This window comes from Kogia breviceps, chromosome 3 (assembly GCF_026419965.1).
Source record: "Kogia breviceps isolate mKogBre1 chromosome 3, mKogBre1 haplotype 1, whole genome shotgun sequence".
NCBI lineage: Eukaryota > Metazoa > Chordata > Mammalia > Artiodactyla > Physeteridae > Kogia > Kogia breviceps.
Window position 1 is genome coordinate 101,025,999 of NC_081312.1, and position 23,960 is coordinate 101,049,958.

Consider the following 23,960-nt stretch of genomic DNA (forward strand, 5'->3'; position numbering starts at 1 on the left):
GGAAAGTAATTTTATAATCTGCAAACAATGGTAACTTACTTCCGATAATTTGTACTTACTACTTTTCTCACCTTACTGAATTATCTAGACCTTACAGAACACTAATTAGACAATTATACAGCCACCCTTGACATCTTACTGACTTGAATGGGAACCAGTGTTTAGACATTAAGAATATTTCTGGCTGTTGATTGGATATTCTTTACCATGTTAGGGAGATAGTCTTTCAGATATAGTTTATTTACTAATACTTTTATCAGGATTACAAATTAAATTTTAACGCCTATCAAGATCATGATTTGTTTCATTTTTTTAAAATCCCAACAGATTCTTCTTTTTGCCTTACCTGGCAAAGGGTACACAACTTTAGTGCTTCTTGCCTTGGATAACTTTTAGTTAACCAAGTATTACATAAGAAACATTCTTGTTTAAATTGACAAATAGAAGTATTTTGAAATAAAACTTTCATTCCTTTGACAGAAATTTAAAACTTAAATTCAGGGGGCCAATAAAGATTATATTTCTTTTCTCTCTGGCCAAAATAAGTAGATTGTATAAGATCTGCCTACTTGTAAGGTGGGCTTCCTTTTTTTTAGTAATTGTAATCAAAATGGTCTTGGCTGATTGGCTAACATATCTGAAGAGACTTTGGTTCAAAGGAGTAACCCTAAACCACTGTCCTCACCTCCAGTAACTCACTGAAGAATTTTTTCATGGTTTTGTCTAGCTTCAGCCTTGAGTATCACCTCTGTTTCAAAGCAAAGGATCAAAGAAAATGTTTGTCCCTTCTCTGGTGAAGTCCTTTTCCCATATACCCCCAATCCCAATTTCTACATAGAGGAATTCACTTCTAGTGGTGGGGAAAACTGCTCCGGTTTGGGCTCCTAGTAGTATGGGAAATTTCTTATAGATCTGGGTGATGAATCTAAAACCAGCAGGAAAACATGCCTATGTTTGTGAGGATTTTCATGTCTCCTTGGCTGTCTTCCTACATCGTGCTAACTGGGCCCTGCATCTTCCTGCGTGCTATATACCCTGTAACATTAGCTATAGAGCCTGCGGCTTAAGATCTCTGCATGGAGATGCCATTCACACTTGTGAGTCAGCATTTAATTGGCCCAGTGCTTCCCAGATTTCTTGTGTGTACGTGAAGATAAATGTACGGAGACAAGCACTTACCCTTGTTTCCTCAAGTTTTCTATTAGTTGTAAGAACTTGAAATTAAGTGTTTTGAAGCACGGTGGGAACAACTTAAAATATAGTAATTTGGGGAATTCCCTGGTGGTCCAGGGGTTGGGACTCCATGCTTTCTGCCAAGGGCCCGGGTTTAACCACAAGTCGTGTGGCATGGCGTGGCGCGTGTGTGTGTGTGTGTGTGTGTAATTTTGAGCTAATCTCCATAGATGATAGACACTGGAGACTGTTTATTTGGGACAGTTCATGGCTGTTAGCATATACTTGAAAAACTTTCATTTCACAACAAGGAGCTCTTTCTGACTTTTAATTATGGTATAAAAATAAATCTCATCAAGATTTTCAACCTAGGAGTCCTTTTTGTTAACCATGTGGCAGTTTTTCTATTGTGGTACCCCGTGACACTAAGGATGTGGGATGAAGATATAACTCATTTTCAGATTTTTCCTGATGTACCTTGGCTTTATCTTGGGTCCACATGTATTGAAGTGGTATTTCTGGTTTCTGATGATAAGCTCAAATTCTGTCCGAGAATTTTACAGAAGCAAACATGGAGCAAAACATCAGTTAGGCTATCAGACATAAAACCTTCCCTGTCATTTCTTGAAACTACATTTCAAAGAAACCCTTAACTGTCCGAACTCATTCTTATGTACACTCACATATATATGTATATAGATAACTCTAGACAAGTGGTCTGAGATTTCTGCCCTACTTACTTAATAATTGTGTTTTCTACATATAGCTTTCATTTAGCTATGAGGCATAATTTTTTATGTGATTACTTCTCAAAAGGTTAGATAATTACAGAATCATCATGGAAATAGCTAATATAAAGATATTTCATATAGCTGTCCCCAGGTACAGTCTAAACTAGGGTGAGTTGGAAACAGCTAATTAATTGTAAACAAGAAAGCTCAGTTTCACAGAAGATTCATAGAATTACCAAAAACTGAATGTAGAGTTCTCTTATCAGTTCTTTCCCCTTCCTTAAGGAAAGTTAGCTTTCAGAGACTCTTGATAATTTGGGGATTATTCATCCAAGAGAAAAATGGCTGAGGAAATGAATAGGCACTACACAAAAGAAAAAATACAAATGACTAATACACATAAGAAAAATATTCATATTTTTTCATTGTTGGAGGGGGCAGTGATAATGGATTACTTTTATACTCAGGGGAAAAAAATTAAATATATTAAAAAATGAAGAGAACCCAACAGAGGCAGTAAAGGGGCAGTGGTGTCTATTCTTCTAGACATGATACCTTAACCACTACTTAGCCATGCCAAGTTTTCTATATCCTAAAGATGTGGCTTTGCTTGATGGCTTTAACTAAAAATTTAAATAGGGTAAACTGTGAACAGGAAAATCAAGGATTTTCACTTACAGTAACTTTCAGGATTTTGTTAACTGTGGTTAGAAACATTTTCCAGTTAGCAGTGTGACTTGTGTATTTAATAAATGAAAAATGCTGTTAGTAAGTTAGCATCTGAATTTCTTCACAGAAGAAATTCAACAAAGGTACACAATACATACCACCCATTTGGGGTGGCTTTTGTGTAAGCTGAGTCCTCTAAAACTAGGCAGGATATCAGACTAGAAAAAGGAAACTACTTCTATTAACATAATGGGTTTATTGTTGTTATTGTTACAATTTAGTTCTGTTTTTAAACTTACAATTAAATAAATTTGATGTAGTTGCCACTTTTAAAAATTTTAATTGCATCTCTCCTATATTTGCGAATTTGTCAGGGGATGCAACTCATACAGCAAATTAAAGGCAACATGATTGATTTGTCTGTGCGATTTGTACGTTGTCTGGTCCCTTTAAGGATAAAGGGCACTACAGATTAATGAGATACATTAGCTCTCAGCATTTGCCTGTCCCCTGATCCCCAGTTTTGTTTCTCAAATTCACTGGCTTGTTTAATGTGGCATCTACCTGGTTAGCTCTTTTATATACTCAGGTTTGGAAAATTTTGTTGAGCCACGACTATTAGCTTCACTGATTTTCCACCTGAGGAATTAGATGGTATGAAACCTTTGTTCCAAAGTAAGACAAAACATTGATCTTTTACTGCAACCAGTATAGTGACCTTCCTGGTCTTTATGATATGGGCTTTTCCATTTTTGCTGATGTCTGCCAGTTCCTTGAGGGAAATGAATTTAGTATGAGGAACAGCTCCCAAAAGGGAGAAGAAAACTAATTATTGGCTTTCCTATACCCACATCAACAGTCTAGGGTAACTACTCCCTTATTCATACCTCTTCCCTTCAAAGGGAAGACCTCACAGTAAATAAAAGTAAAGTGATAGGACACGAGATTCACTGAGGATATCTTTTGATTTGTCACACAGAACAAGAGTCGTATGTTCCGGGTGCAGTTTAGTGGAGGCTCAAAGGAGCAGGCGCTGGAACACTGCTGCAGCTGCGTGCAGAACCTGGCCCAGTACATCACTGTCCAGGTGCCTGACGGAATCAGCCAGGAACTCGGGCTGAGTCCTAGCCCACTGTGCACAGGTGAAAGCCAAAGGAAGGGCTGTGTGCAGAGCATCCCACCACAGCATGACGTAAGTAGGCGAGTGTGTGGCTGTACAAGAAACTTGACAAGTTAATGCTCTATGGGGGCCAAAATCACAGTGAAATTTGCTGAGTCCACCAGGTTTGTAAGTTAAGGATAACTAATGTTGAGTGACTTATTTTCATTGATGTATAATTAACCTATAGTATGTTTCAGGCGTATAGTGATTTGATCATTTTATACATTACAAAATGATCACAGTAAGTCTAGTTACCATCTGTCACCATACAAAGTTATTACGATATTATTGACTATATTCCTTATGCTGACATTAGATCCCTGTGACTCATTTATAACTGGAAGTTTGTGCCTCTTAATCCCTTTCACCTAGTTTGCCCATCGCCCCCCACTCTGCAACCACATTTGTTCTCTGTATTTGTTTGTTTCATTTGTTCGTTTGCTGTTTTTTAGATTCCACATATTTTAGTGTGTATATATACCTCATTTGTGTATATTACATTGTGTGTGTGTGTGTATACATATACATCATATGCAGTCATTTATTGATGTACACGTAGGTTGCTTCTGTATCTTGGCTACTGTAAATAATGCTGCACTGAACACGGGTGCATATATCTTTTATTAGTGTTTTTGTTTTCTTCGGATAGATACCCAGAGTGGAATTACTAGATCATATGGTAGTTCCATTTTTAATTTTTTGAGGAACTACCATACTGTTCTGCATAGTAGCTACCAATTTACAGTCCCACCAGCTGTGCATGAGTTCCTTTTTCTCCACATCCTCACTGACATTTATTATTTCTTGTCTTTTTGATGACAGCCCTTCTGACAGTTGTGAGGTAATATCTTGTGGTTTGATTTACATTTCCCTGATGATGAGTGATGTTGAGCATCTTTCCATGCACCTCAGGCAAGGGCAACAAAAGCAAAAATAAATGGGACTGCATCCAACTAAAAAAAAGCTTTGCACAGTGAAGGAAATCCTCACCAGAACAAAAGGGCAGCCTATTGAATGAGAGAAGGTATTTGCAAATGACACATCCAATAAAGGGTTAATATCCAAAATTACAAGAACTCATACAACTCAGTATCAAAAAAACCAAACAGTCTGATTAAAAAATGGGCAGAGGACCTGAATAGACATTTTTTCCAAAGAAGACACTGAGTTGTTTTTTTTTTTTTAATTCAAGGTTGAGTCTCACTGTAGCTACCTGTAATACTAGAAATTAGATTAGCTGGGAGTCCCAGGTGTATTACGGTTGTCACTATAGAACAGTGGTTCTCAAAGCATGATCCATGGACCCCTCCCTGAGACCTTTTCCAGGGTCCACAAAGTCCACATTATTTCTGTAATAATATTAAGATGTTATTTGCCCTTTTGCTTTATGGATATTTGTGTTAATGGGACAAAAGCATTGTGAGCAAATTTGCTGTCACCTTAGCACAGATCAAGGCAGTGGCATCCAACTGTACGCAGTCAGGTTTTTCACTGGTCACTGAAGTAAGAACCAACTAACAAAACCATCTGTATTGTGAAGCACGATGGCTTTCTCCTGGGAAAGCACCTGTATGAATGCATTGGGTGCTGAACCACCTCTTTCTTCATGGAACACCATATTTCTTGAACAACGGACAAACTCTGGTTATTCAGATTTGGGTGTTTGGTGACATTTTCTCGAATAAAGTGAGTCTGTCATTTCAAGAAAACAACTGATAGTATTTATCGATAATGATGAAATAAGCTTTTCAAGTGAAAATTAGAATCCTGGAAAATTTGTATCTGCCACTTGAGCTTCACAGCTTCCTAACCCAGAAGACCTTCCTGATGGTACTACTAATGAACGTGATTTTTAAAATAATTAAGTGACAAAATGTTTCAACATTTAGGAGATCTGTATAGTCCAGCGAACCAGTCTTTTTCAAGTGACGAATACATGATGCTACAAAATCATGCATGGATGAAAGACCCAAAGTGCAAAATAGGGACTTCCCTGGTGGCACAGTGGTTAAGAATACACCTGCTGATGCAGGGGACATGGGTTCAATCCCTGGTCCAGGAAGATGCTACATGCCACGGAGCAGCTAAGCCCGTGCACCACAACTACTGAGCCTCCGCGCCCTGGAGCCTGCGCACCACAACTACTGACCCCACGTGCCTCAACTACTGAAGCCCACACGCTCTAGGGCCCATGTGCCGCAACTACTGAGCCGGCATTATGCAACTACTGAAGCCCACGCGCCTAGAGCCTGTGCTCCACATCAAAAGAAGCCACCGCAATGAGGCCCACGCGCTGCAACGAAGAGTAGCCCCTGCTCACTGCAACCAGAGAAAGCCTGCACACAGCAATAAAGACCCAACGCAGCCAAAAAGAAATCTCAAAAAAATTAAAAATTATTTTAAAAAAGTAAAAAGATCACAACAAATTTTTCAAAGTGCAAAACAGACGAATGGATTCTATTTATTTATTTATTTTTATACTCGTTAATCTCCCTCACCTATTTCACTTGTTCGCCTTCCCCATCTCCTCTGGTTACCATCTGTTTGTTCCCTGTATCTATGAATCTGTTTGTTTGCTCGTTTGTTTTTTAGATTCCACATGTAAGTGAAATCATAGTGTCTTTCTCTGACTGACTTCTTTCAGCATAATATCCTTTGAGTCCATCCATGTTGTCACAGATGACATTTCATTCTTTTTTATGGCTGAGTAATATTCGTTTGTATGTATGCATGTTTGTACCACATCCTCTTTGTCCATTCATCTATCAATAGACATTTAGGGTTAGTTTGCTTCCATATCCTGACTACTGTGAATAATGCTGCAGTGAACATAGGGGTGCATGTATCTTTTTGAATTAGTGTTTTTGTTTTCTTTGGAAAAATACCCAGAGTGGAATTGCTGTATCATATGCTAGTTCTGTTTTTAATTTCTCTTCAATAAATGGTGCTGGGAAAACTGGACTACTTATTTCATAACCATATACAAAAATAAAATCAACGTGCATTAAATACTTACATGTAAGACCTGAAACCATAAAACTCCTAGAAGAAAACATAGGCAGTGCACTCTTTGACATCAGTCCTACCAATATTTTTATGGGTCTATCTCCTCAAGCAAGGGAAACAAAAGCAAAACTAAATAAATGGGACATCAAAGTAAAAAAGCTATTGCACAGCAAGGGAAACTATTAACAAAATAAAAAGGCTGCCTACTGAATGGGAGAAGATATTTGCAAATGATACATCTGATAAAGGGTTAATATTCAAGAATACACAAAGAACTCATACAAATCAACATTAAAAAAATAATTACAAAATGAGCAGAGAACCTGAACAGATTTTCCAAAGATATATGGATGGCTGACAGACACATAGAAAGATGCTTAGCATCACTCATCATCAGGGAAATGCAAATCAAAACCACAATTCAAGCTCAAGATGGTGGAGAAGGACGTGCTCTCACCCCTTCTTACAAGAACACCAGAATCACAACTAACAGCTGAATAACCATTGACAAAAAAACGCTGGAACCTACCAAAAATGATACCCTATATCCAGAGACAAAGGAGAAGCCACAGGATGGTAGGAGGGGTGCAACTGCAATAAAATCAAATCCAATACCCACCAGGTGGGCAACCCACAAAGTGGAAAACAATTATACCACAGAAGCTCTCCCACTGGAGCGAAAGTTCTGAGCCCCACTTCAGACTTCCCAGCCTGGGGATCCAGCAATGGGAGGAAGAGTCCCCAGAAAATCTGGCTTTGAAGGCCAGTGGGATTTGATTGCAGGACTTCCACAGGACTGAGGGAAACAGAAAATCCACTCTTGGAGGGCACACAAAGTCCTATGTGCACCAGGACCCTGGGGGAAAAAGCAGTGACCCCACAAGAGACTGGGCCAGACCTACCTGCTACTACTATTGGAGGGTCTCCTGCAGAGGTTGGGGGAGGGGGTGGCTGTGGCTCGCTGTGGCTCTCTGTGGGGACAGAGACACTGGCAGCAGCAGTTCTGGGAAGTACTCACTGCCATGAACCCTCACAGAGGCCACCATTAGCCCCACCAAACAGCCTGTAGGCACCAGTGCCAGGGCTGTCTCAGGCCAAAAAACCAACAGGGAGAGAACACAGCCCCACCCATCAGCAGACAGGCAGATTAAAGTTTTACTGAGCAGGCCCTGCCCACCAGAGTAAAAAGAACCAGCTCTACCCACCACCAGTCCTTCCCATCAGGATGCTTGCACAAGCCTCTTAGACAGCCTCACCCACCAGAGGGCAGACAGCAGAAGCAAGAAGAACCACAATCCTGTGCCTTGCAGAACGAAAACCGGAGTCATAGAAAGACGAAATGAAACAGCAGAGGATTATGTCCCAGATGAAGGAACAAGACAAAACCCCAGAAAAACAACTAAGTGAAGTGGAAACAGGCAACCTTCTGGAAAGAGAATTCAGAATGATAGGGAAGATGATCCAGGATCTCAGAAAAAGAATGGAGGCAAGATGCAAGAAATGTTTAACAAAGACCTAGAAGAACTAAAGAAAAAACAAGCAGAGATGAACAATATAATAACAAATGAAAAATACACTAGAAGGAATCAATAGCAGAGTAACTGAGGCAGAAGAACGGATAAATGATCTGGAAGACAGGATGGTGGAAATCACTGCTGTGGAACAGAATAAAGAAAAAAGAATGAAAAGAAATGAAGATAGTCTAAGAGATCTCTAGGACAACATTAAATGCACCAACATTCGCATTATAGAGGTCCCAGAAGAAGAAGAATGAGAGAAAGGACTTGAGAAAATATTTGAAGAGATAATAGCTGAAAAGTTCCCTAACATGGGAAAGGAAACAGTCATACAAGTCCAGGAAGCACAGAGAGTCCCAGGCAGGATAAACCCAAGGAGGAACACACTGAGACACATAGTAATCAAATGGACAAAAATTAAAGATAAAGAAAAAATATTAAAAGCAACAAGGGAGGGCTTCCCTGGTGGCGCAGTGGTTGAGAATCTGCCTACCAACCGGGGGGACATGGGTTCGAGACCTGGTCTGGGAAGATCCCACATGCCACGGGGCAACTGGGCCCGTGAGCCACAACTACTGAGCCTGAGCATCTGGAGCCTGTGCTCCACAACGAGAGGCCATGACAGTGAGAGGCCCACAAACCACGATGAAGACTGGCCCCCGCTCACCACAACTGGAGAAAGCCCTTGCACAGAAACGAAGACCCAACACAGCCAAAAATAAAAATAAATAAATTTATATATTTTTTAAAAAGCAACAAGGGAAAAACAACAAATAACATACAAGGGAACTCCCATAAGGTTACCAGCTGATTTCTCAGCAGAAACTCTACAAGACAGAAGGGAGTGGCACAGTGTATTTATTAAAGTGATGAAAAGGGAAGAACCTACAACCAAGAATACTCTACCCAGCAAGGGTCTCATTCAGATTTGACAGAAAAATCAAAAGCTTTACAGACAAGCAAAAGCTAAGAAAATTCAGCACCAACACGCCAGCTTTGCAACAAATGCCAAAGGAACTCCCCTAGGCAGGAGAGACCAGCAACTTAAAACAACCTTGTACATATACAGACTGCTATATCAAAACCTCATGGGGGGAGAGGAACCAAGATGGCGGAGTAGAAGGACGTGCTCTCATTCTCTCTTGCGAGAACACCACAATCACAACTTAGCTGCTGGACAATCATCGACAGAAAGACACTGGAACTCACCAAAAAAGATACCCCACATCCAAAGACAAAGGAGAAGCCACAATGAGATGGTAGGAGGGGCGCAATCACAGTAAAATCAAATCCCATAACTGGTGGGTGGCTGACTCAGACTGGAGAACACTTATACCACAGAAGTCCACCCACTGGAATGAAGGTTCTGAGCCCCACATCAGGCTTCCCAACCTGGAGGTTTGGCAACAGGAGGAAGAATTCCTAGAGAATCAGACTTTGAAGCCTAGTGGGAATTGATTGCAGGACTTGGACAGGACTGGGGGAAACAGAGACTCCACTCTTGGAGGGCACACACAGAGTAGTGTGCGCATCAGGAACCAGGAGAAGGAACAGTGACCCCAGGGGAGACTGACCCAGACCTACCTGCTAGTGTTGGAGAGTCTCCTGCAGAGGCGGGAGGTGGCTGTGGCTCACCACGGGGACAAGGACACTGGCAGCAGAAGTTCTGGGAAGTACTCCTTGCTGTGAGCCCTCCCAGAGTCTGCCATTAGCCCCAGCAAAGAGCCCAGGTAGGCTCCAGTGTTGGGTTGCCTCAGGCCAAACAACCAACAGAGAAGGAACCCAGCCCCACCCATCAGCAGTCAAGTGGATTCAAGTTTTACTGAGCTCTGACCACCAGAGCAACAGTCAGCTCTACCCACCACCAGTCCCTCCCATCAAGCCTCTTAGATAACCTCATCCACCAGAGGGCAGACAGCAGAAGCAAGAAGAATTACAATTCTGCAGCCTGTGGAACAAAAACAACATTCACAGAAAGACAGACCAGATGAAAAGGCAGAGGGCTATGTACCAGATGAAGGAGCAAGATAAAACCCCAGAAAAGCAACTAAATGAAGTGGAGATAGGCAACCTTCCAGAAAAAGAATTCAGAATAATGATAATGAAGATGATCCAGGACCTCGGAAAAAGAATGGAGGCAAAGATTGAGAAGATGCAAGAAATGTTTAACAAAGACCTAGAAGAATTAAAGAACAAACAAACAGAGATGAACAATACAATAACTGAAATGAAAACTACACTAGAAGGAATCAATAGCAGAATAACTGAGGCAGAAGAATGGATAAGTGACCTGGAAGACAGAATGGTGGAATTCACTGCTGCGGAACAGAATAAAGAATGAAAAGAACTGAAGACAGCCTAAGAGACCTCTAGGACAACATGAAATGCAACAACATTCACATTATAGGGGTCCCAGAAGGAGAAGAGAGAGAGAAAGGACCAGAAAAAATATTTGAAGATATTATAGTCAAAAACTTCCCTAACATGGGAAAGGAAATAGCCACCCAAGTCCAGGAAGCACAGCGAGTCCCATACAGGATAAACCCAAGAAGAAACACGCCGAGACACACAGTAATCAGATTGGCAAAAATTAAAGACAAAGAAAAATTATTGAAAGCAGCAAGGGAAAAACGACAGCATACACGGGAACTCCCATAAGGTTAACAGCTGATTTCTCAGCAGAAACTCTACAAGCCAGAAGGGAGTGGCATGATACACTTAAAAGTGATGAAAGGGAAGAACCTACAACCAAGATTACTCTACCTGCCAAGGATCTCATTCAGACTCCATGGAGAAATCAAAAGCTTTACAGACAAGCAAAAGCTAAGAGAATTCAGCACCACCAAACCAGCTCTACAACAAATGCTAAAGGAACTTCTCTAAGTGGGAAACACAAGAGAAGAAAAGGACCTACAAAAAAAAAAAAAAAACCCCAAAACAATTAAGAACCACAGGAACATATCAATAATTACCTTAAACATGAATGGATTAAATGCTCCAACCAAAAGACACAGGCTTGCTGAATGGATACAAAAACAAGACCCATATATATGCTGTCTACAAGAGACCCACTTCAGACCTAGGGACACATACAGACTGAAAATGAGGGGATGGAAAAAGATACTCCATGCAAATGGAAATCAAAAGAAAGCTGGAGTAGCTATACTCATATCAGGTAAAATAGACTTTAAAATAAAGAATGTTACAAGAGACAAGGACACTACATAATGATCAAGGGATCAATCCAAGAAGAAGATATAACAATTATAAATATATATGCACCCAACACAGGAGCACCTCAGTACATACGGCAACTGCTAACAGCTATGAGAGAGGGAATCGACAGTAACACAATAATACTGGGGGACTTGAACACCTCACTTACACCAATGGACAGATCTCCAAAATGAAAATAAATAAGGAAATAGAAGCTTTAAATGACACAATAGACCAGATAGATTTAATTGATATTTATAGGACATTCCATCCAAAAAGAGCAGATTACACTTTCTTCTCAAGTGCGCATGGAACATTCTCCAGGATAGATCACATCTTGGGTCAAAAATCAAGCCTCAGTACATTTAAGAAAACTGAAATCACATCAAGCATCTTTTCTGACCACAATGCTATGAGATTAGAAATGAATTAAAGGGAAAAAAACGTAAAAAACACAACACATAGCGGCTAAACACTACATTACTAAATAACCAAGAGATCACTGAAGAAATCAAAGGGGAAATCAAAAAATACCTAGAGACAAATGACAATGAAAACACGACAATCCAAAACCTATGGGATGAAGCAAAAGCAGTTCTAAGAGGGAAGTTTATAGCTATACAAGCCTACCTCAAGAAACAAGAAAAATCTCAAGTAAACAATCTAACCTTGCGCCTAAAGTAACTAGAAAAAGAATAAACAAAACCCAAAGTTAGCAGAAGGAAAGAAATCGGAAAGATCAGAGAAGAAATAAATGAAATAGGAACAAAGAAAACAATAGCTACAAGCAACTCTATGCCACCTGGAAGAAATGGACAAATTCTTAGACAGGTATAACCTTCCAAGACTGAACCAAGAAGAAACAGAAAATATGAACAGACCAATCACAAGTGATGAAATTGAAAATGTGATTAAAAATCTTCCAACAAACAAAAGCCCAGGACCAGATGGCTTCACAGGTGAATTCTATCAAACATTTAGAAAAGAGCTAACACCCATCCTTCTCAAAGTCTTCCAAAAAATTGTGGAGGAAGGAACACTCCCAAACTCATTCTTTGAGGCCACCATCACCCTGATACCAAAACCAGACAAAGATACTACAAGAGAAGAAAATTACAGACCACTATCACTGATGAATAGAGATGCAAAAATCCTCAACAAAATACTAGCAGACAGAATCCAACAACAGATTAAAAGAAGCATACACCATGATCAAGTGGGATTTATCCCAGAGAGGCAAGGATTCTTCAACATATGCAAATCAATCAATGTGATACACCATATTAACAAATTGAAGAATAAAAGCCATATGATCATCTCAGTAGATGCAGAAAAAGCTTTTGACAAAATTCAACATCCATTTATGATAAAAACTCTCCAGAAAGTGGGCATAGAGGGAACCTACCTCAACATAATAAAGGCCATATACAACAAACCAACAGCAAACATCATTCTCAATGGTGAAAAACTGAAAGCATTTCTTCTAAGATCAGGAACTAGACAAGGATGTCCACTCTCACCACTGTTATTCGACATAGTTTTGGAAGTCCTAGCCATGGCAATCAGAGAAGAAAAAGAAATAAAAGGAATACTACTTGGAAAAGAAGAAGTAAAACTGTCATTGTTTGCAGATGACATGATACTATACATAGAGAATCCTAAAGATGCCACCAGAAAACTACTAGAGCTAATCAATGAATTTGGTAAAGTTGCAGGATACAAAATTAATGCACAGAAATCTCTTGCATTCCTATACACTAATGATGAAAAATCTGAAAGAGAAATTATGGAAACACTCCCATTTACCACTGCAACAAAAAGAATAAAATACCTAGGAATAAACCTACCTAGGGAGACAAAAGACCTGTATGCAGAAAACCATAAGACACTGAAGAAAGAAATTAAAGATGATACCAACAGATGGAGAGATATACCATGTTCTTGGATTGGAAGAGTCAATATTGTGAAAATGACTATACTACCCAAAGCAATCTACAGATTCAATGCAATCCCTATCTAATTACCAGTGGCATTTTTTACGGAACTAAAACAAATCATCTTAAAATTTGTATGGAGACACAAAAGACCCCGAATAGCCAAAGCAGTCTTGAAGGAAAAAAACGGAGCTGGAGGAATCAGACTCCCTGACTTCAGACTATACTATAAAGCTACAGTAATCAAGACAATATGGTACTGGCATAAAAACAGAAACACAGATCACTGGAGGAGATAGAAAGCCCAGAGATAAACCCATGCACCTATGGTCAAGTAATCTATGACAAAGGAGGCAAAGATATACAATGGAGAAAAGACAGTCTCTTCAATGAAAAGTGGTGCTGGGAAAACTGGACAGCTACATGTAAAAGAATGAAATTAGAACACTCCCTAACACCATACACAAAAATAAACTCAAAATGGATTAGAGACCTAAATGTAAGACTGGACACTATAAAACTCTTAGAGGAAAACATAGGAAGAACATTCTTTGACATAAATCACAGCAAGATCTTTTTTGATCCACCTCCTAGAGTAATGGAAATAAAAACAAAAAGAAACAAATAGGACCTAATGAAACTTCAAAGCTTTTGCACAGCAAAGGAAACCATAAACAAGATGAAAAGGCAACCCTCAGAATGGGAGAATATATTTGCAGATGAATCAATGGACAAAGGATTAATCTCCAAAATATATAAACAGCTCATGCAGCTCAATATTAAAGAAACAACCCAATCCAAAATGGGTAGAAGACCTAAATAGACATTTCTCCAAAGACATACAGATGGCCAAGAAGCACATGAAAAGTTGCTCAACATCACTAATTATTAGAGAAATGCAAATCAAAACTACAATGAGGTATCACCTCACATCAATTAGAATGGGCATCATCAGAAAATCTACAAACAACAAATGCTGGAGTGAGTGTGGAGAAAAGGTAACCCTCTTGCACTGTTGGTGGAAATGTAAATTGATACAGCCACTGTGGAGAACCATATGGAGGTTCCTTAAAAAGCTAAAAATAGAGCTACCATATGACCCTGCAATCCCACTCCTGGGGTATATATGTGGAGAAAAACATAGTCCTAAAGGATACATGCACCCCAGTGTTCACTGTAGCACTGTTTACAATAGCCAAGATATGGAAGCAACCTAAATGTCCATCTACAGGGGAATGAATAAAGAAGATGTGGTACATATATACAGTGAACTGTTACTCAGCCATTAAAAAGAATGACATAATGCCATTTTGCAGCAACATGGATGGACCTAGAAATTGTCATACTGAGTGAAGTCAGAGAAAGACAAATATCATATGATATCACTTATATGTGGAATCTAAAAATAAAATGATACAAGTAAACTTACTTACAAAACAGAAACAGACTCACAAACTTAGAGAATGAACTTAGGGTTACCAGTGGAGAAGGGATAGTTGGGGAATTTGGGATTGACATGTACACACTGCTATATTTTAAATGGATAACCAACAAGGAACTACTGTATAGCACAGGGAACTCTGCTCAGTATTATATAACAACCTAAAAGGGAAAAGAATTTGAAAAATAGATACATGTATATGTATACCTGAATTACTTTGCTGTACACCTGAAATTATCACACTGTCAATCAACTATACTCCAATATAAAATAAAAAGTTTAAAAAAACATTAATGAGAATGACTTCAAAGTTAATGTTGTTTTATATACTCAAGTGATCAATGTATCATTATTTATGTCTTCATGTATTTTATATTATTTTGTACTTATTCATGTTTGAATAAAAATAAAACAATTTAAAAACCACAATGAGATATCCTCACACCTGTCAGAATGGCTGTTATCAAAAAGACAAGATGTGGAGAAAAGAGAACCCTTGGTGCACTCTTGGTGGGAATGTAAATTGGTACAGCTGCTATGGAAAACAGTACAGAGATTGCTTACACCAAAGGATTTTAATATAACAGAGTATAAAAAATTCCTTGCTGTGATTTCAGATTCTACCTTGAAACTAACCTTTAAGAAACTACCACTTGTTGAGTTTTGGTGTCATATCAAGAAATATCCACAATTACCTGAAAAGCCCATTTTTAAAAAAAAACTTTCCATCTATATATGTGTGAAGCCAGATTTTCTTCATATACTTCAACCAGAACAACATGTGTCGGCAGATTGAGTGCAGAAGTGGATAGGAGGGGAGTCCAGCTAGATATTAAAGAGATTTCCAAAGTCATTTTATTTTTGTGTTAAGAAATATAGTTTTCATTAAATTGTTTTTAATATAACATAATGGTTTTATAAGTTTTAAATATTTAAAATTTGTTTTAATTTCTAACATAAATATCACACGTAACTCAAAACAGCAGCTGTTTTTAAGAGTGTAAAGGAGTCTTGTGATAAAAGTGTGAGAATCTTTATTACAGAATTTCTCCTCGAGGTACATATTCTAGCATTTCTTTGGCATAGTCCCACATGCTGCTAGCATTAAGCTACCTCTGCTCTTGGGATGAAATTCTAGTTTCAAGCTGCGTTTTCTTATTTTCTATTTTGAGTAATGATTTTCCAAACCTGGCTTTCCATCACTTCATCCTGGAAGTTCCCCTTAAACTCACTGGGCCAAGACAATTCACCTTTGCTGTTTTATCACCAACTTTCTTTTCATAGTTTATCTGGGGCGAACATAGATTTACATTATTTATCATAAAGTGTTTTTCTTTAAACAAGAACCATAGGATTTCTTGACTGTGTTTAAGTTGCCAAATCAAATTTTGATGTTTTAGAATTCTTCCCCTGCATTTGTTTCTGCATGACTTTTGTTGTGAACATGTCTTAATACTAAAGTTGGAGTTTGTTTTTTTTTTACAAACCCTGGATCTAGTTTAAAACATTTTTGCCTCATCAGCTGCTGCTATATTCTTTAAGAATCCCCTCTCTACAAATGGGGTGGAATGGTTTATTATAAGTTACTTTCTTGCTTATGACAAAACTTTCACATCTTTTCTTGATTCTGTATTCAAGTCTTCCTCTGATCTGTAGTTTGGTGTTGAGTAGATGAGATGGCAGTGTTGTGCAAAGACCACAGGCTTTGGAATCAAAATGGATCTAGGTTTGAATCCTAGCCCTAGCTACGTGATCTCATGCAAGTCACTCAACCTCATCTGTAAAATGGTGAGACTGAAATTCTGTCTATAAGCAGCTAGGACAACACCTGGCAAATATCTAAATAACATGATCCATTATTACTATTACTGCCAGTGCTGTTACCCTTTCAGATCTGCCTTCCCTTGCAAATGAACAAATGAGCATCCTAGTCAGTTATTACTGAGGGTAAGAACTCACGAGTCAATAGGGCCATGATAAGACAGAGTGTCTGATGCTGCAGAGCAGGAGACAAGATAAAGCTACTGGGTTAATTCACCAGCATGCAGGCATTGTGAAGCACTACCTAGAACATTCTAATCTTCCTAATGCCAAAAACTCCTAAGGCTTGCCCTTAGCTGCTGCTGTGCAAACTTGCTATCATGCTCCCTTTTTCAGAATCCAATTCAAGAGGTGCAAGCTCTGGCCTATATATTTTCTTTTGTCTAAAACAGTGATTCTCTTCTTTGCAAATAGAGATAATTCCATGTCTTTCTATTTCAAGTTATTGAGTCACTTTCTGGCTCTTATTTTGTTTTTACTTTTCCTCAGCCTTGTAATTTTGCTGATTGTGGCCTAACCAGGTATTTCTCAACCTGAGGGCTTCTAAAGCAACCCAGCCTACTCGGAGAGGGGGGCAGTTCCTAGGTGAACTCTTTCCTCTGTTTGTTAGCACAAGTCGTCCAGAAGAAAGTGGCCAGGGGCTCGTTCCTGTGTGCACAGAACCTTCCATTTCTCTGCACTTGGGCAGAGGACTGTCCAATCCTTAGGGCCACCCCAGTAGCCTCAGCTGCTTCCATCGCACTTGGCTATATAGGTCAGTGTGTATGGCATATGAATTTTGGTTGATGTCTTTCCCAGTTGTTTGAAGAACACAGTGTGAGCTGATGTGTCTCCTAGGAAAACATCAAATATCAGAGCTGAAAGACACACTAGGGTCTGACTTTTCCAGATAAGGAAACTAAATAGAGAAATGGGGCTTGCCTAAGGATTCTAGACTCATTAAAGTCCCTTACCTTTTTGCTGATTTTTATTTAGTATTCTTGACTAGTTTTCTTTTCTCTTTGTTCTTTCCTTCCTCTCTGTCCATTTTTGATGCTTCCAGATATGCATTTCTGCTAATACGCACTAACTAGCAACAGTCAGCTTCCATGTAGAACATTTACTTCTGGTAGTCAGAACATGCTGCTGATAGAGACACCTTCCAGGGAGGGTCTTGGATTCTCCCTGTGTGATACCACTAGCTCACAACTGTCTGGAGATTAGCAGTACAAGCACCACATGTATCCAAAACATAACCAGGCTTGCAAACATGTGGCTAGGAAGGAGGAATGGTGGGGCTCTTGGAAAAGTTTGTGCTTTTAGGGAGAAGCAGCCCTCAGGGCCTCTTATGCCTCCAGGCCTCCTTCTATACCTTATTCACTCTGTTTGCATAGAAAACATCCCGTGTTCTGCTAGAGAACAAACCCTCCTGTAACAGGTTTCTTGGAAGCAGCTTGGACTCTAAAGCATTCCTACCCTTCATGCTTAGTGCACATACCCCTCCTGTACTCCCCTCCACTACAAGCGTTAATTCTTATATTTACCTCCATTCCAGCACTTCCTGGGTTGCATTCTAATTGTTGTTTTACTTGCTAAGTTCTTACTGGGCTGTAGGTTCTTGAGGGCCAGACCTCTACCTTGTTCTTTGTGGCTCCCTTCCCTTTATCACCTCAGTGTCTAGTACACAGTAGGCACAAAACATTGTTGAATGAAGATATCTAGGAATTTTACTAACAGAAGAACTCATTCCCCTCAATGTCTAAAATGAGATTTTTTTTAACTTTTATTAAAAATGTAAGATTATCTTGCAACTATAGGGGTTTTTCCCATTTTCCTTTTTTCGCAGTGAACATGTATTACTTGAGTAATAATTTTTAGAAGGTGACAAATCATGATTATCAGAAGCTGGGCAATGTCTACTGCCCTCCAGTACCAGCATATGGTCCTGGGCTGGGCCTCTGAAGACAAGTACACCACGGCATCAGACAAGGAAAAGCACTGCCAGCCTGTAAGACATAAGGAACATCAGGCACAGGGCAGGCGCCTCAGATTTAAACTCTGTCTGTACCTCTACTGTGGTAAATCAAGTAAAAGCCAAGCTTAAACCAGGACAGACTACACCAACAATGATCTTACCACTTTTACTGATGTTTTCTTTCTTTGAACATGAATGCATATGTTTCCACTTCTTTAATGGCCTGTTCAGCCAGTCGCCTAATTGCATGTAGTTTCACTGCAGTCACACCAGAACCCGGAGCAGCAACAGTGGGTACCGGCTGGCACAAGCACTCCAAGAGGAAGGATCTCAGTAGCCTGGTTAGCTCAGGTAGGGCCTATTTCCATGTTCAGTTTTCATGTCAGGAAAAACAGTGATCCTGAAGAATTTGTATCCCTCTGTTCAATCCATTGTTCTAGAACAGTAACTTAAAGTGTTGCTATAGAAGATGGTAAAGACAGAGACAGCCCATCTCCACCTACCCTTGTTGTAAGATTAGACACGCTGACACATACTGAAGAACTATTCTCCTGAGGAAATAAAAAATGAAGAGTGGTCTATAGTGTTAGCCTTTAAATGTGTGAGATAAAGAATTTATTCACCACCTATCCCAGAAAGAGGAATACAGGTAAGAATTTCAATTTAATTTTGGAAACGAAATTTGGAAACTCTTTGAAGACAAATATCAATATGAATTTGGAGTCATATCAAGGATAGTTTCTGTAGGGGCAGATATTCATTGTGAGGATCTCAGCTAAGGATGTATGGAGCCCCAGGAGGATTCAACTCTGTTACCAAAGAACTGCTTTCAGACATGCCCTCTCCCCTTGCAGTTTGCTGTTACCGAAGACCCCTGCAGAACTATTCATTCAGGCTCAGGGTTCCTGATGCCTGGTCTGCTGGGAGCTCCTGAAGATGGTCTCCTTCTCACTGCATTACCTGCTGTGCTCGACAGCAGGCTCTCAGCCGATGCTTTCCACAAAATTCTGCATGGAATTCATCAATATTCAAGGATGAATTTCCTTTTTACTTTATCTATTGAACTGTGCTAACAGTGGTATAAGAAAGAAAATACAGGTGTTTTCTCCATCTGGCTCACCACTCACTCAAAATAAATGGAGTCACAGGGCAGACGTTATAGTGCCCAGTTTGTAGCCTCGTATCTGCACTGGGGTTACAGGTTAACTGATTCAGGCTGAGCCACAGAAAAAAACATGAGCAAGGCAGTGTGTGATGTCCTTATTCAGGAAGTATCAGTTGCTATAAAAGGTGTTACCTCAGCCCAGTTTATTTACATCATATAGAAGAACCATGTATAAAGAAGAAAAAGCACCAGGCTGGGAGCTCAGATATGTTACTTGTTTGCTCTAACCTTCTAGACAAGTTGTTCTTTGAATAAAGTTTGGTAAAACTCTTTGAAAGCAACTTAGCAATATAGATAAAATATAACTTTGTATCTTATTACCTATAATACCATTTCATCTACACAAATATACATACAAGGATGTTTTTCAGTGATTTTTATAGTAAAATTGAAAATGTGATTATTCACTAATAGGATACTGAGTGGTTAAAGAGTGCTATAACCATAGGCAGGATAAAAATGTAGTCACTAAAAGTGATGTCTGTATCTATTGACATGGAAAGATATTCATACTACATTGTTTTTTAAAAGGCTACAAAATAGCGTGCATGATTTTTGTAGTAAAAACACACAACATAAGTTTGGGTGGAGATAAACTAACATGTTAACAGTGGCTCTCACTGGAGAACAGGGCTCCATTTTACTTTCATTTTCTTCTTTCTACCTTTAGATACAGTCTAGTTTGAATTTAGAAAAGTCAATTTCTATTATAGATAGTTCCTAGAGAAATGTCAGTTGTATACATAAATACCAAACCATGCCATCCATGGAAAGGGCAGAAAAGCACCTACCTAAGTAGAATTAACATGAGGAGCGAATAAGAAGGCTGAGTCAAAGGCCCAGACGTAATTGAACCACACACAGAGCTGGAGCCATCTTCGTCACGTGGGACTGTGGATCCAATGTCGCCTTATCTTCCAAATAGCCAAGCTCAGTCAGACTTTTATTTGAACTCTCCTAATATTTAAATATTGGCAGCTTAGTCAAATGGTGTTAAAATACAAGTTACCAAAAAAGGCATACAAATGGCAAATAAGCATGTGAAAAACACACATTATATGACGTTCTGGAAAAGGCAAAACTAGAAGGTATGGAAAACAGATCATGGTTGCCAAGGGTTGAGGGTCTGACAAGAGCAGGTAGCATGAGGGACTTCCTGGGGGTGGTGGAAATGTTCTGTCTTGACTGTGGTGATGGATACGTGCCTCTACTTGTCAAGCCTCACGGATAGGACCAGAAAAAGCGAGGTAATTGTGTCCTTGGGATGGTCAGTTTGTGACCTCTCTGTATTACATTCAGAACCCAGTTTCCATATGATGAACTGCTCACACCCATTCTTCCACCTATAAGGTGGGAAGGATGAACTAAGTTAGTGGTGTCCATTCATCAATAGACTTATCAGCACCATACTCTTCATTGAAGCAGGATCTTCACTTTTCAAATCGTTTCATTAATATACTTGAAATACCTAAGGATACAAGTTTATCTCACTTTGTATATTTAGAAACATTACGTAAAGGAACTCTGCAAAGCTAATTAACACTAATTTTTGGTGTCTGTTTCCCAAATCTTTCCTTAAGGCAAAGTTTTTTCTGTGTTCTATTATGCAGGCTGTTGCTTTTTCCTGTAATCTCTAATAAACTACTCTTCTGGAATCCCCACAGTCTCTCCTGGCATCAGAGGAGCTGCCCGTGGTCTATGAACAATCAGCATGGAACACAGAAGAGTTAGGCCCCTTTCTACGCTTGTGCCTCATGGATCAAAATTTCCCAGCATTTGTGGAAGAGGTGGAAAAGGAACTAAAAAAGCTGACAGAGCTGAGCAACTAACATTCTATGTACATAGAGAACTGAGGAACTTCAGCGCAATGGAAAAAATGCTTCCTCCTAAGATTAGAGAAGATACTAGAATAAAGAGTATTATTCCAACACCTTTTATCAGTTTTATTTTTAAAAACAGGTGAATCCACTTTTTTATACATCATTGCACTTCAACAATTACACAAAACACAAGTACATGCATCTACCATTACGCACCGTGTGAGAACCCTGCCGGGTGTGAAAATCAATGAAAAAATACAGTGTCAACCTCAAAGTATAACTAGTTGCATAGAATACCATGCTGTAACATTTCAAGGTCACTGAAAACAAAAGGTAAATTATAAAAGTTTGCCTTAATTGAATGTACAATTAGGTTCAATACATCAGTGCAAAAGGATTTAAGAATTTACATGATTTAACAAAAGAAAAAATAATCACTTAAAAAGCAATCATACATATATACTGCAGTTCATTATATCCATTCAGTGGACTGTTCCAGCTTATCGAAGTCATAGGTTAAGCCCTTAAAATTATAGATTTCAGTTTATATTACTCATCTTTATGTACCAGAACTGAACAGTTTCCTCATCTGACAACATACAGTAAGGAATGAGTATCAGCAGCTTAAAAATGAAACAAGCATTTATTTTATTGGATTTCTCCCACCCCCAAAAATATAAATATATATATGTATTTATATACTGTATATATCTGTAGGTTTTGCTGTACTTTACAAAAATGTATCACTAGATGGCAGCAGTGCATTTTAGAGCTTTGCCAATTTAACAGCTGCATTAAGTAAAAAACGGTGCATGCATGATCTGATCCTCAGAGAACCTTTTTACTTCTATTTAAATATTCTACCAAAGGGGAAAAAAAAAAAAAAAAAAGCAACATTCACAGCACATCAAGCCCAAAATAGTTTACACCCTCTACACTGAAGCATTGTTTAAAATGTACCTGGCTAGGTCACCCTTACAGGAGAGGCTAAATAAGGCATGCTTTAGACAGTCATCATGGTGCTGCTCACTTGAAAGGGAAAGAACCAAAGAGGTACAAGCAGAAAATTTAGCAGGTCATGTTGCCACCAGTTTCAGGAACCTAAAGATCTGTGAAGAAAGAGTATTTAGAAATTAAAAGAGAATGTGCACTATTACTTACGACTATACCAAGTGCCTATAAAACAAAGCTTTGGTTCAAACAGCATGCTCAGGGATGCGGTGTGGAATTCTGATCTCCATGTGCCTAACTGGAAGGTACTCCAGCCCAGCTGTGCCTGGCCACCATTCTTGCCTTGCCCTCAGAAGCAAAGTGGGACCAATTGGCCTCTGAGAATAATCCACCTAAGAAGGTGATGATTTCATTTTTACCTCTTTTAAAAGATGTAAGTAAAGTGTTAAAGTGATGTTTTGAAACATCATACATATTCTGGAAAGCATTTATGTAAATAAGTGAAAGAGCTCAGCTGAAAATCTTCCTTTCCAGCTGCTACACTGGACAACTTGTTCCAACAGTACTGGCTGCTCTTGAAATCAACTAAAAGATCTTGCAACATAACACCAACTACTGAAGAATTTTTAATAAGGTCAACAGAGGCACATTCATTTAAATATAATTTAAAAAAATTTCTAAAGAAGGCCATACTTACATTACAAGTAGTACTTAATTTGTGTTTCTCTGGCGCAAGTTTTTATCTTTGTGATTGTTGGTAGAGTTGGTTTTCCTTTGGAGGAAAAATTGCATTTACAAGAGTTAAACTCAAGGTCAGTAGCAACTTTTTAAAGTATAACACGCGTAAATACAGGGAGCCTTCCACTTACTGCCATCCCTAGTATAGTAAGAAGTTTTATTGCACAATATTAATATACAATATTCTTTGTGTAAAGTCCCTACATACCTTAAATTAATAGATCCTTTTGACTCCCAAGGCAGACAATATACTGGTAACTTTCCCTTTGATTTGTAAACTATAATTACTATAAAGGTGAAATAGTTTTTTCTCTACTCAACACCACTGTCTCTTCTCAAATGATAAAAGATACTCAATTATATACAAGCAGTGCTGTGTCCTCTGGCACTTAATAATTTGGGCACTGTTTGCCTGCCTCTGACTCCTTAGTCCCTAACTCTAGGAGATTCTGCTAATTTTGGATTGATTCAAAATTTGCAATTTTGTCTCTTGGATACACGCAATTTAATGGAGCCAGGCAGTTTATCCATGCTATAGTCGAGCTTGAAATTAACTTTAACAAAACCTGAAGTCTCAGATATAATGGTGATTTCCCCCACATTATTAATTTAAACATATGGGGTGTGCAAAATTTTAAACATTTTTTTTGCATGGTATTCCA

General features: G+C 38.9%; 2 protein-coding genes across 3 annotated transcripts in view; one reads left to right on the forward strand and one right to left on the reverse strand.

Annotated features, from left to right (window-relative positions):
• Positions 1-21,712, forward strand: part of REC114 (REC114 meiotic recombination protein) — a 173,625-nt gene extending 151,913 nt beyond the window's left edge. Inside the window, exons 6-8 of the mRNA XM_067030616.1 lie at positions 3,553-3,765; positions 18,889-18,975; positions 21,454-21,712. Of these exons, the coding sequence (XP_066886717.1) occupies positions 3,553-3,765; positions 18,889-18,975; positions 21,454-21,618 (465 nt within the window). The 3' untranslated portion in view covers positions 21,619-21,712. The remainder of the gene's footprint in view (positions 1-3,552; positions 3,766-18,888; positions 18,976-21,453) is intronic.
• The window catches only part of NPTN (neuroplastin), a 66,988-nt gene continuing 64,734 nt past the window's right edge, over positions 21,707-23,960 (reverse strand). For both annotated transcript variants that reach the window (XR_010839707.1, XM_059057549.2), the window contains exons 8-9: positions 23,258-23,332; positions 21,707-22,718 (exon numbers count right to left, since the gene is read on the reverse strand). Coding sequence is in view for 1 of the 2 variants with exons in the window: in XM_059057549.2 (XP_058913532.2) it covers positions 23,272-23,332 (61 nt within the window). In the remaining variant the exon portion in view is untranslated. The remainder of the gene's footprint in view (positions 22,719-23,257; positions 23,333-23,960) is intronic.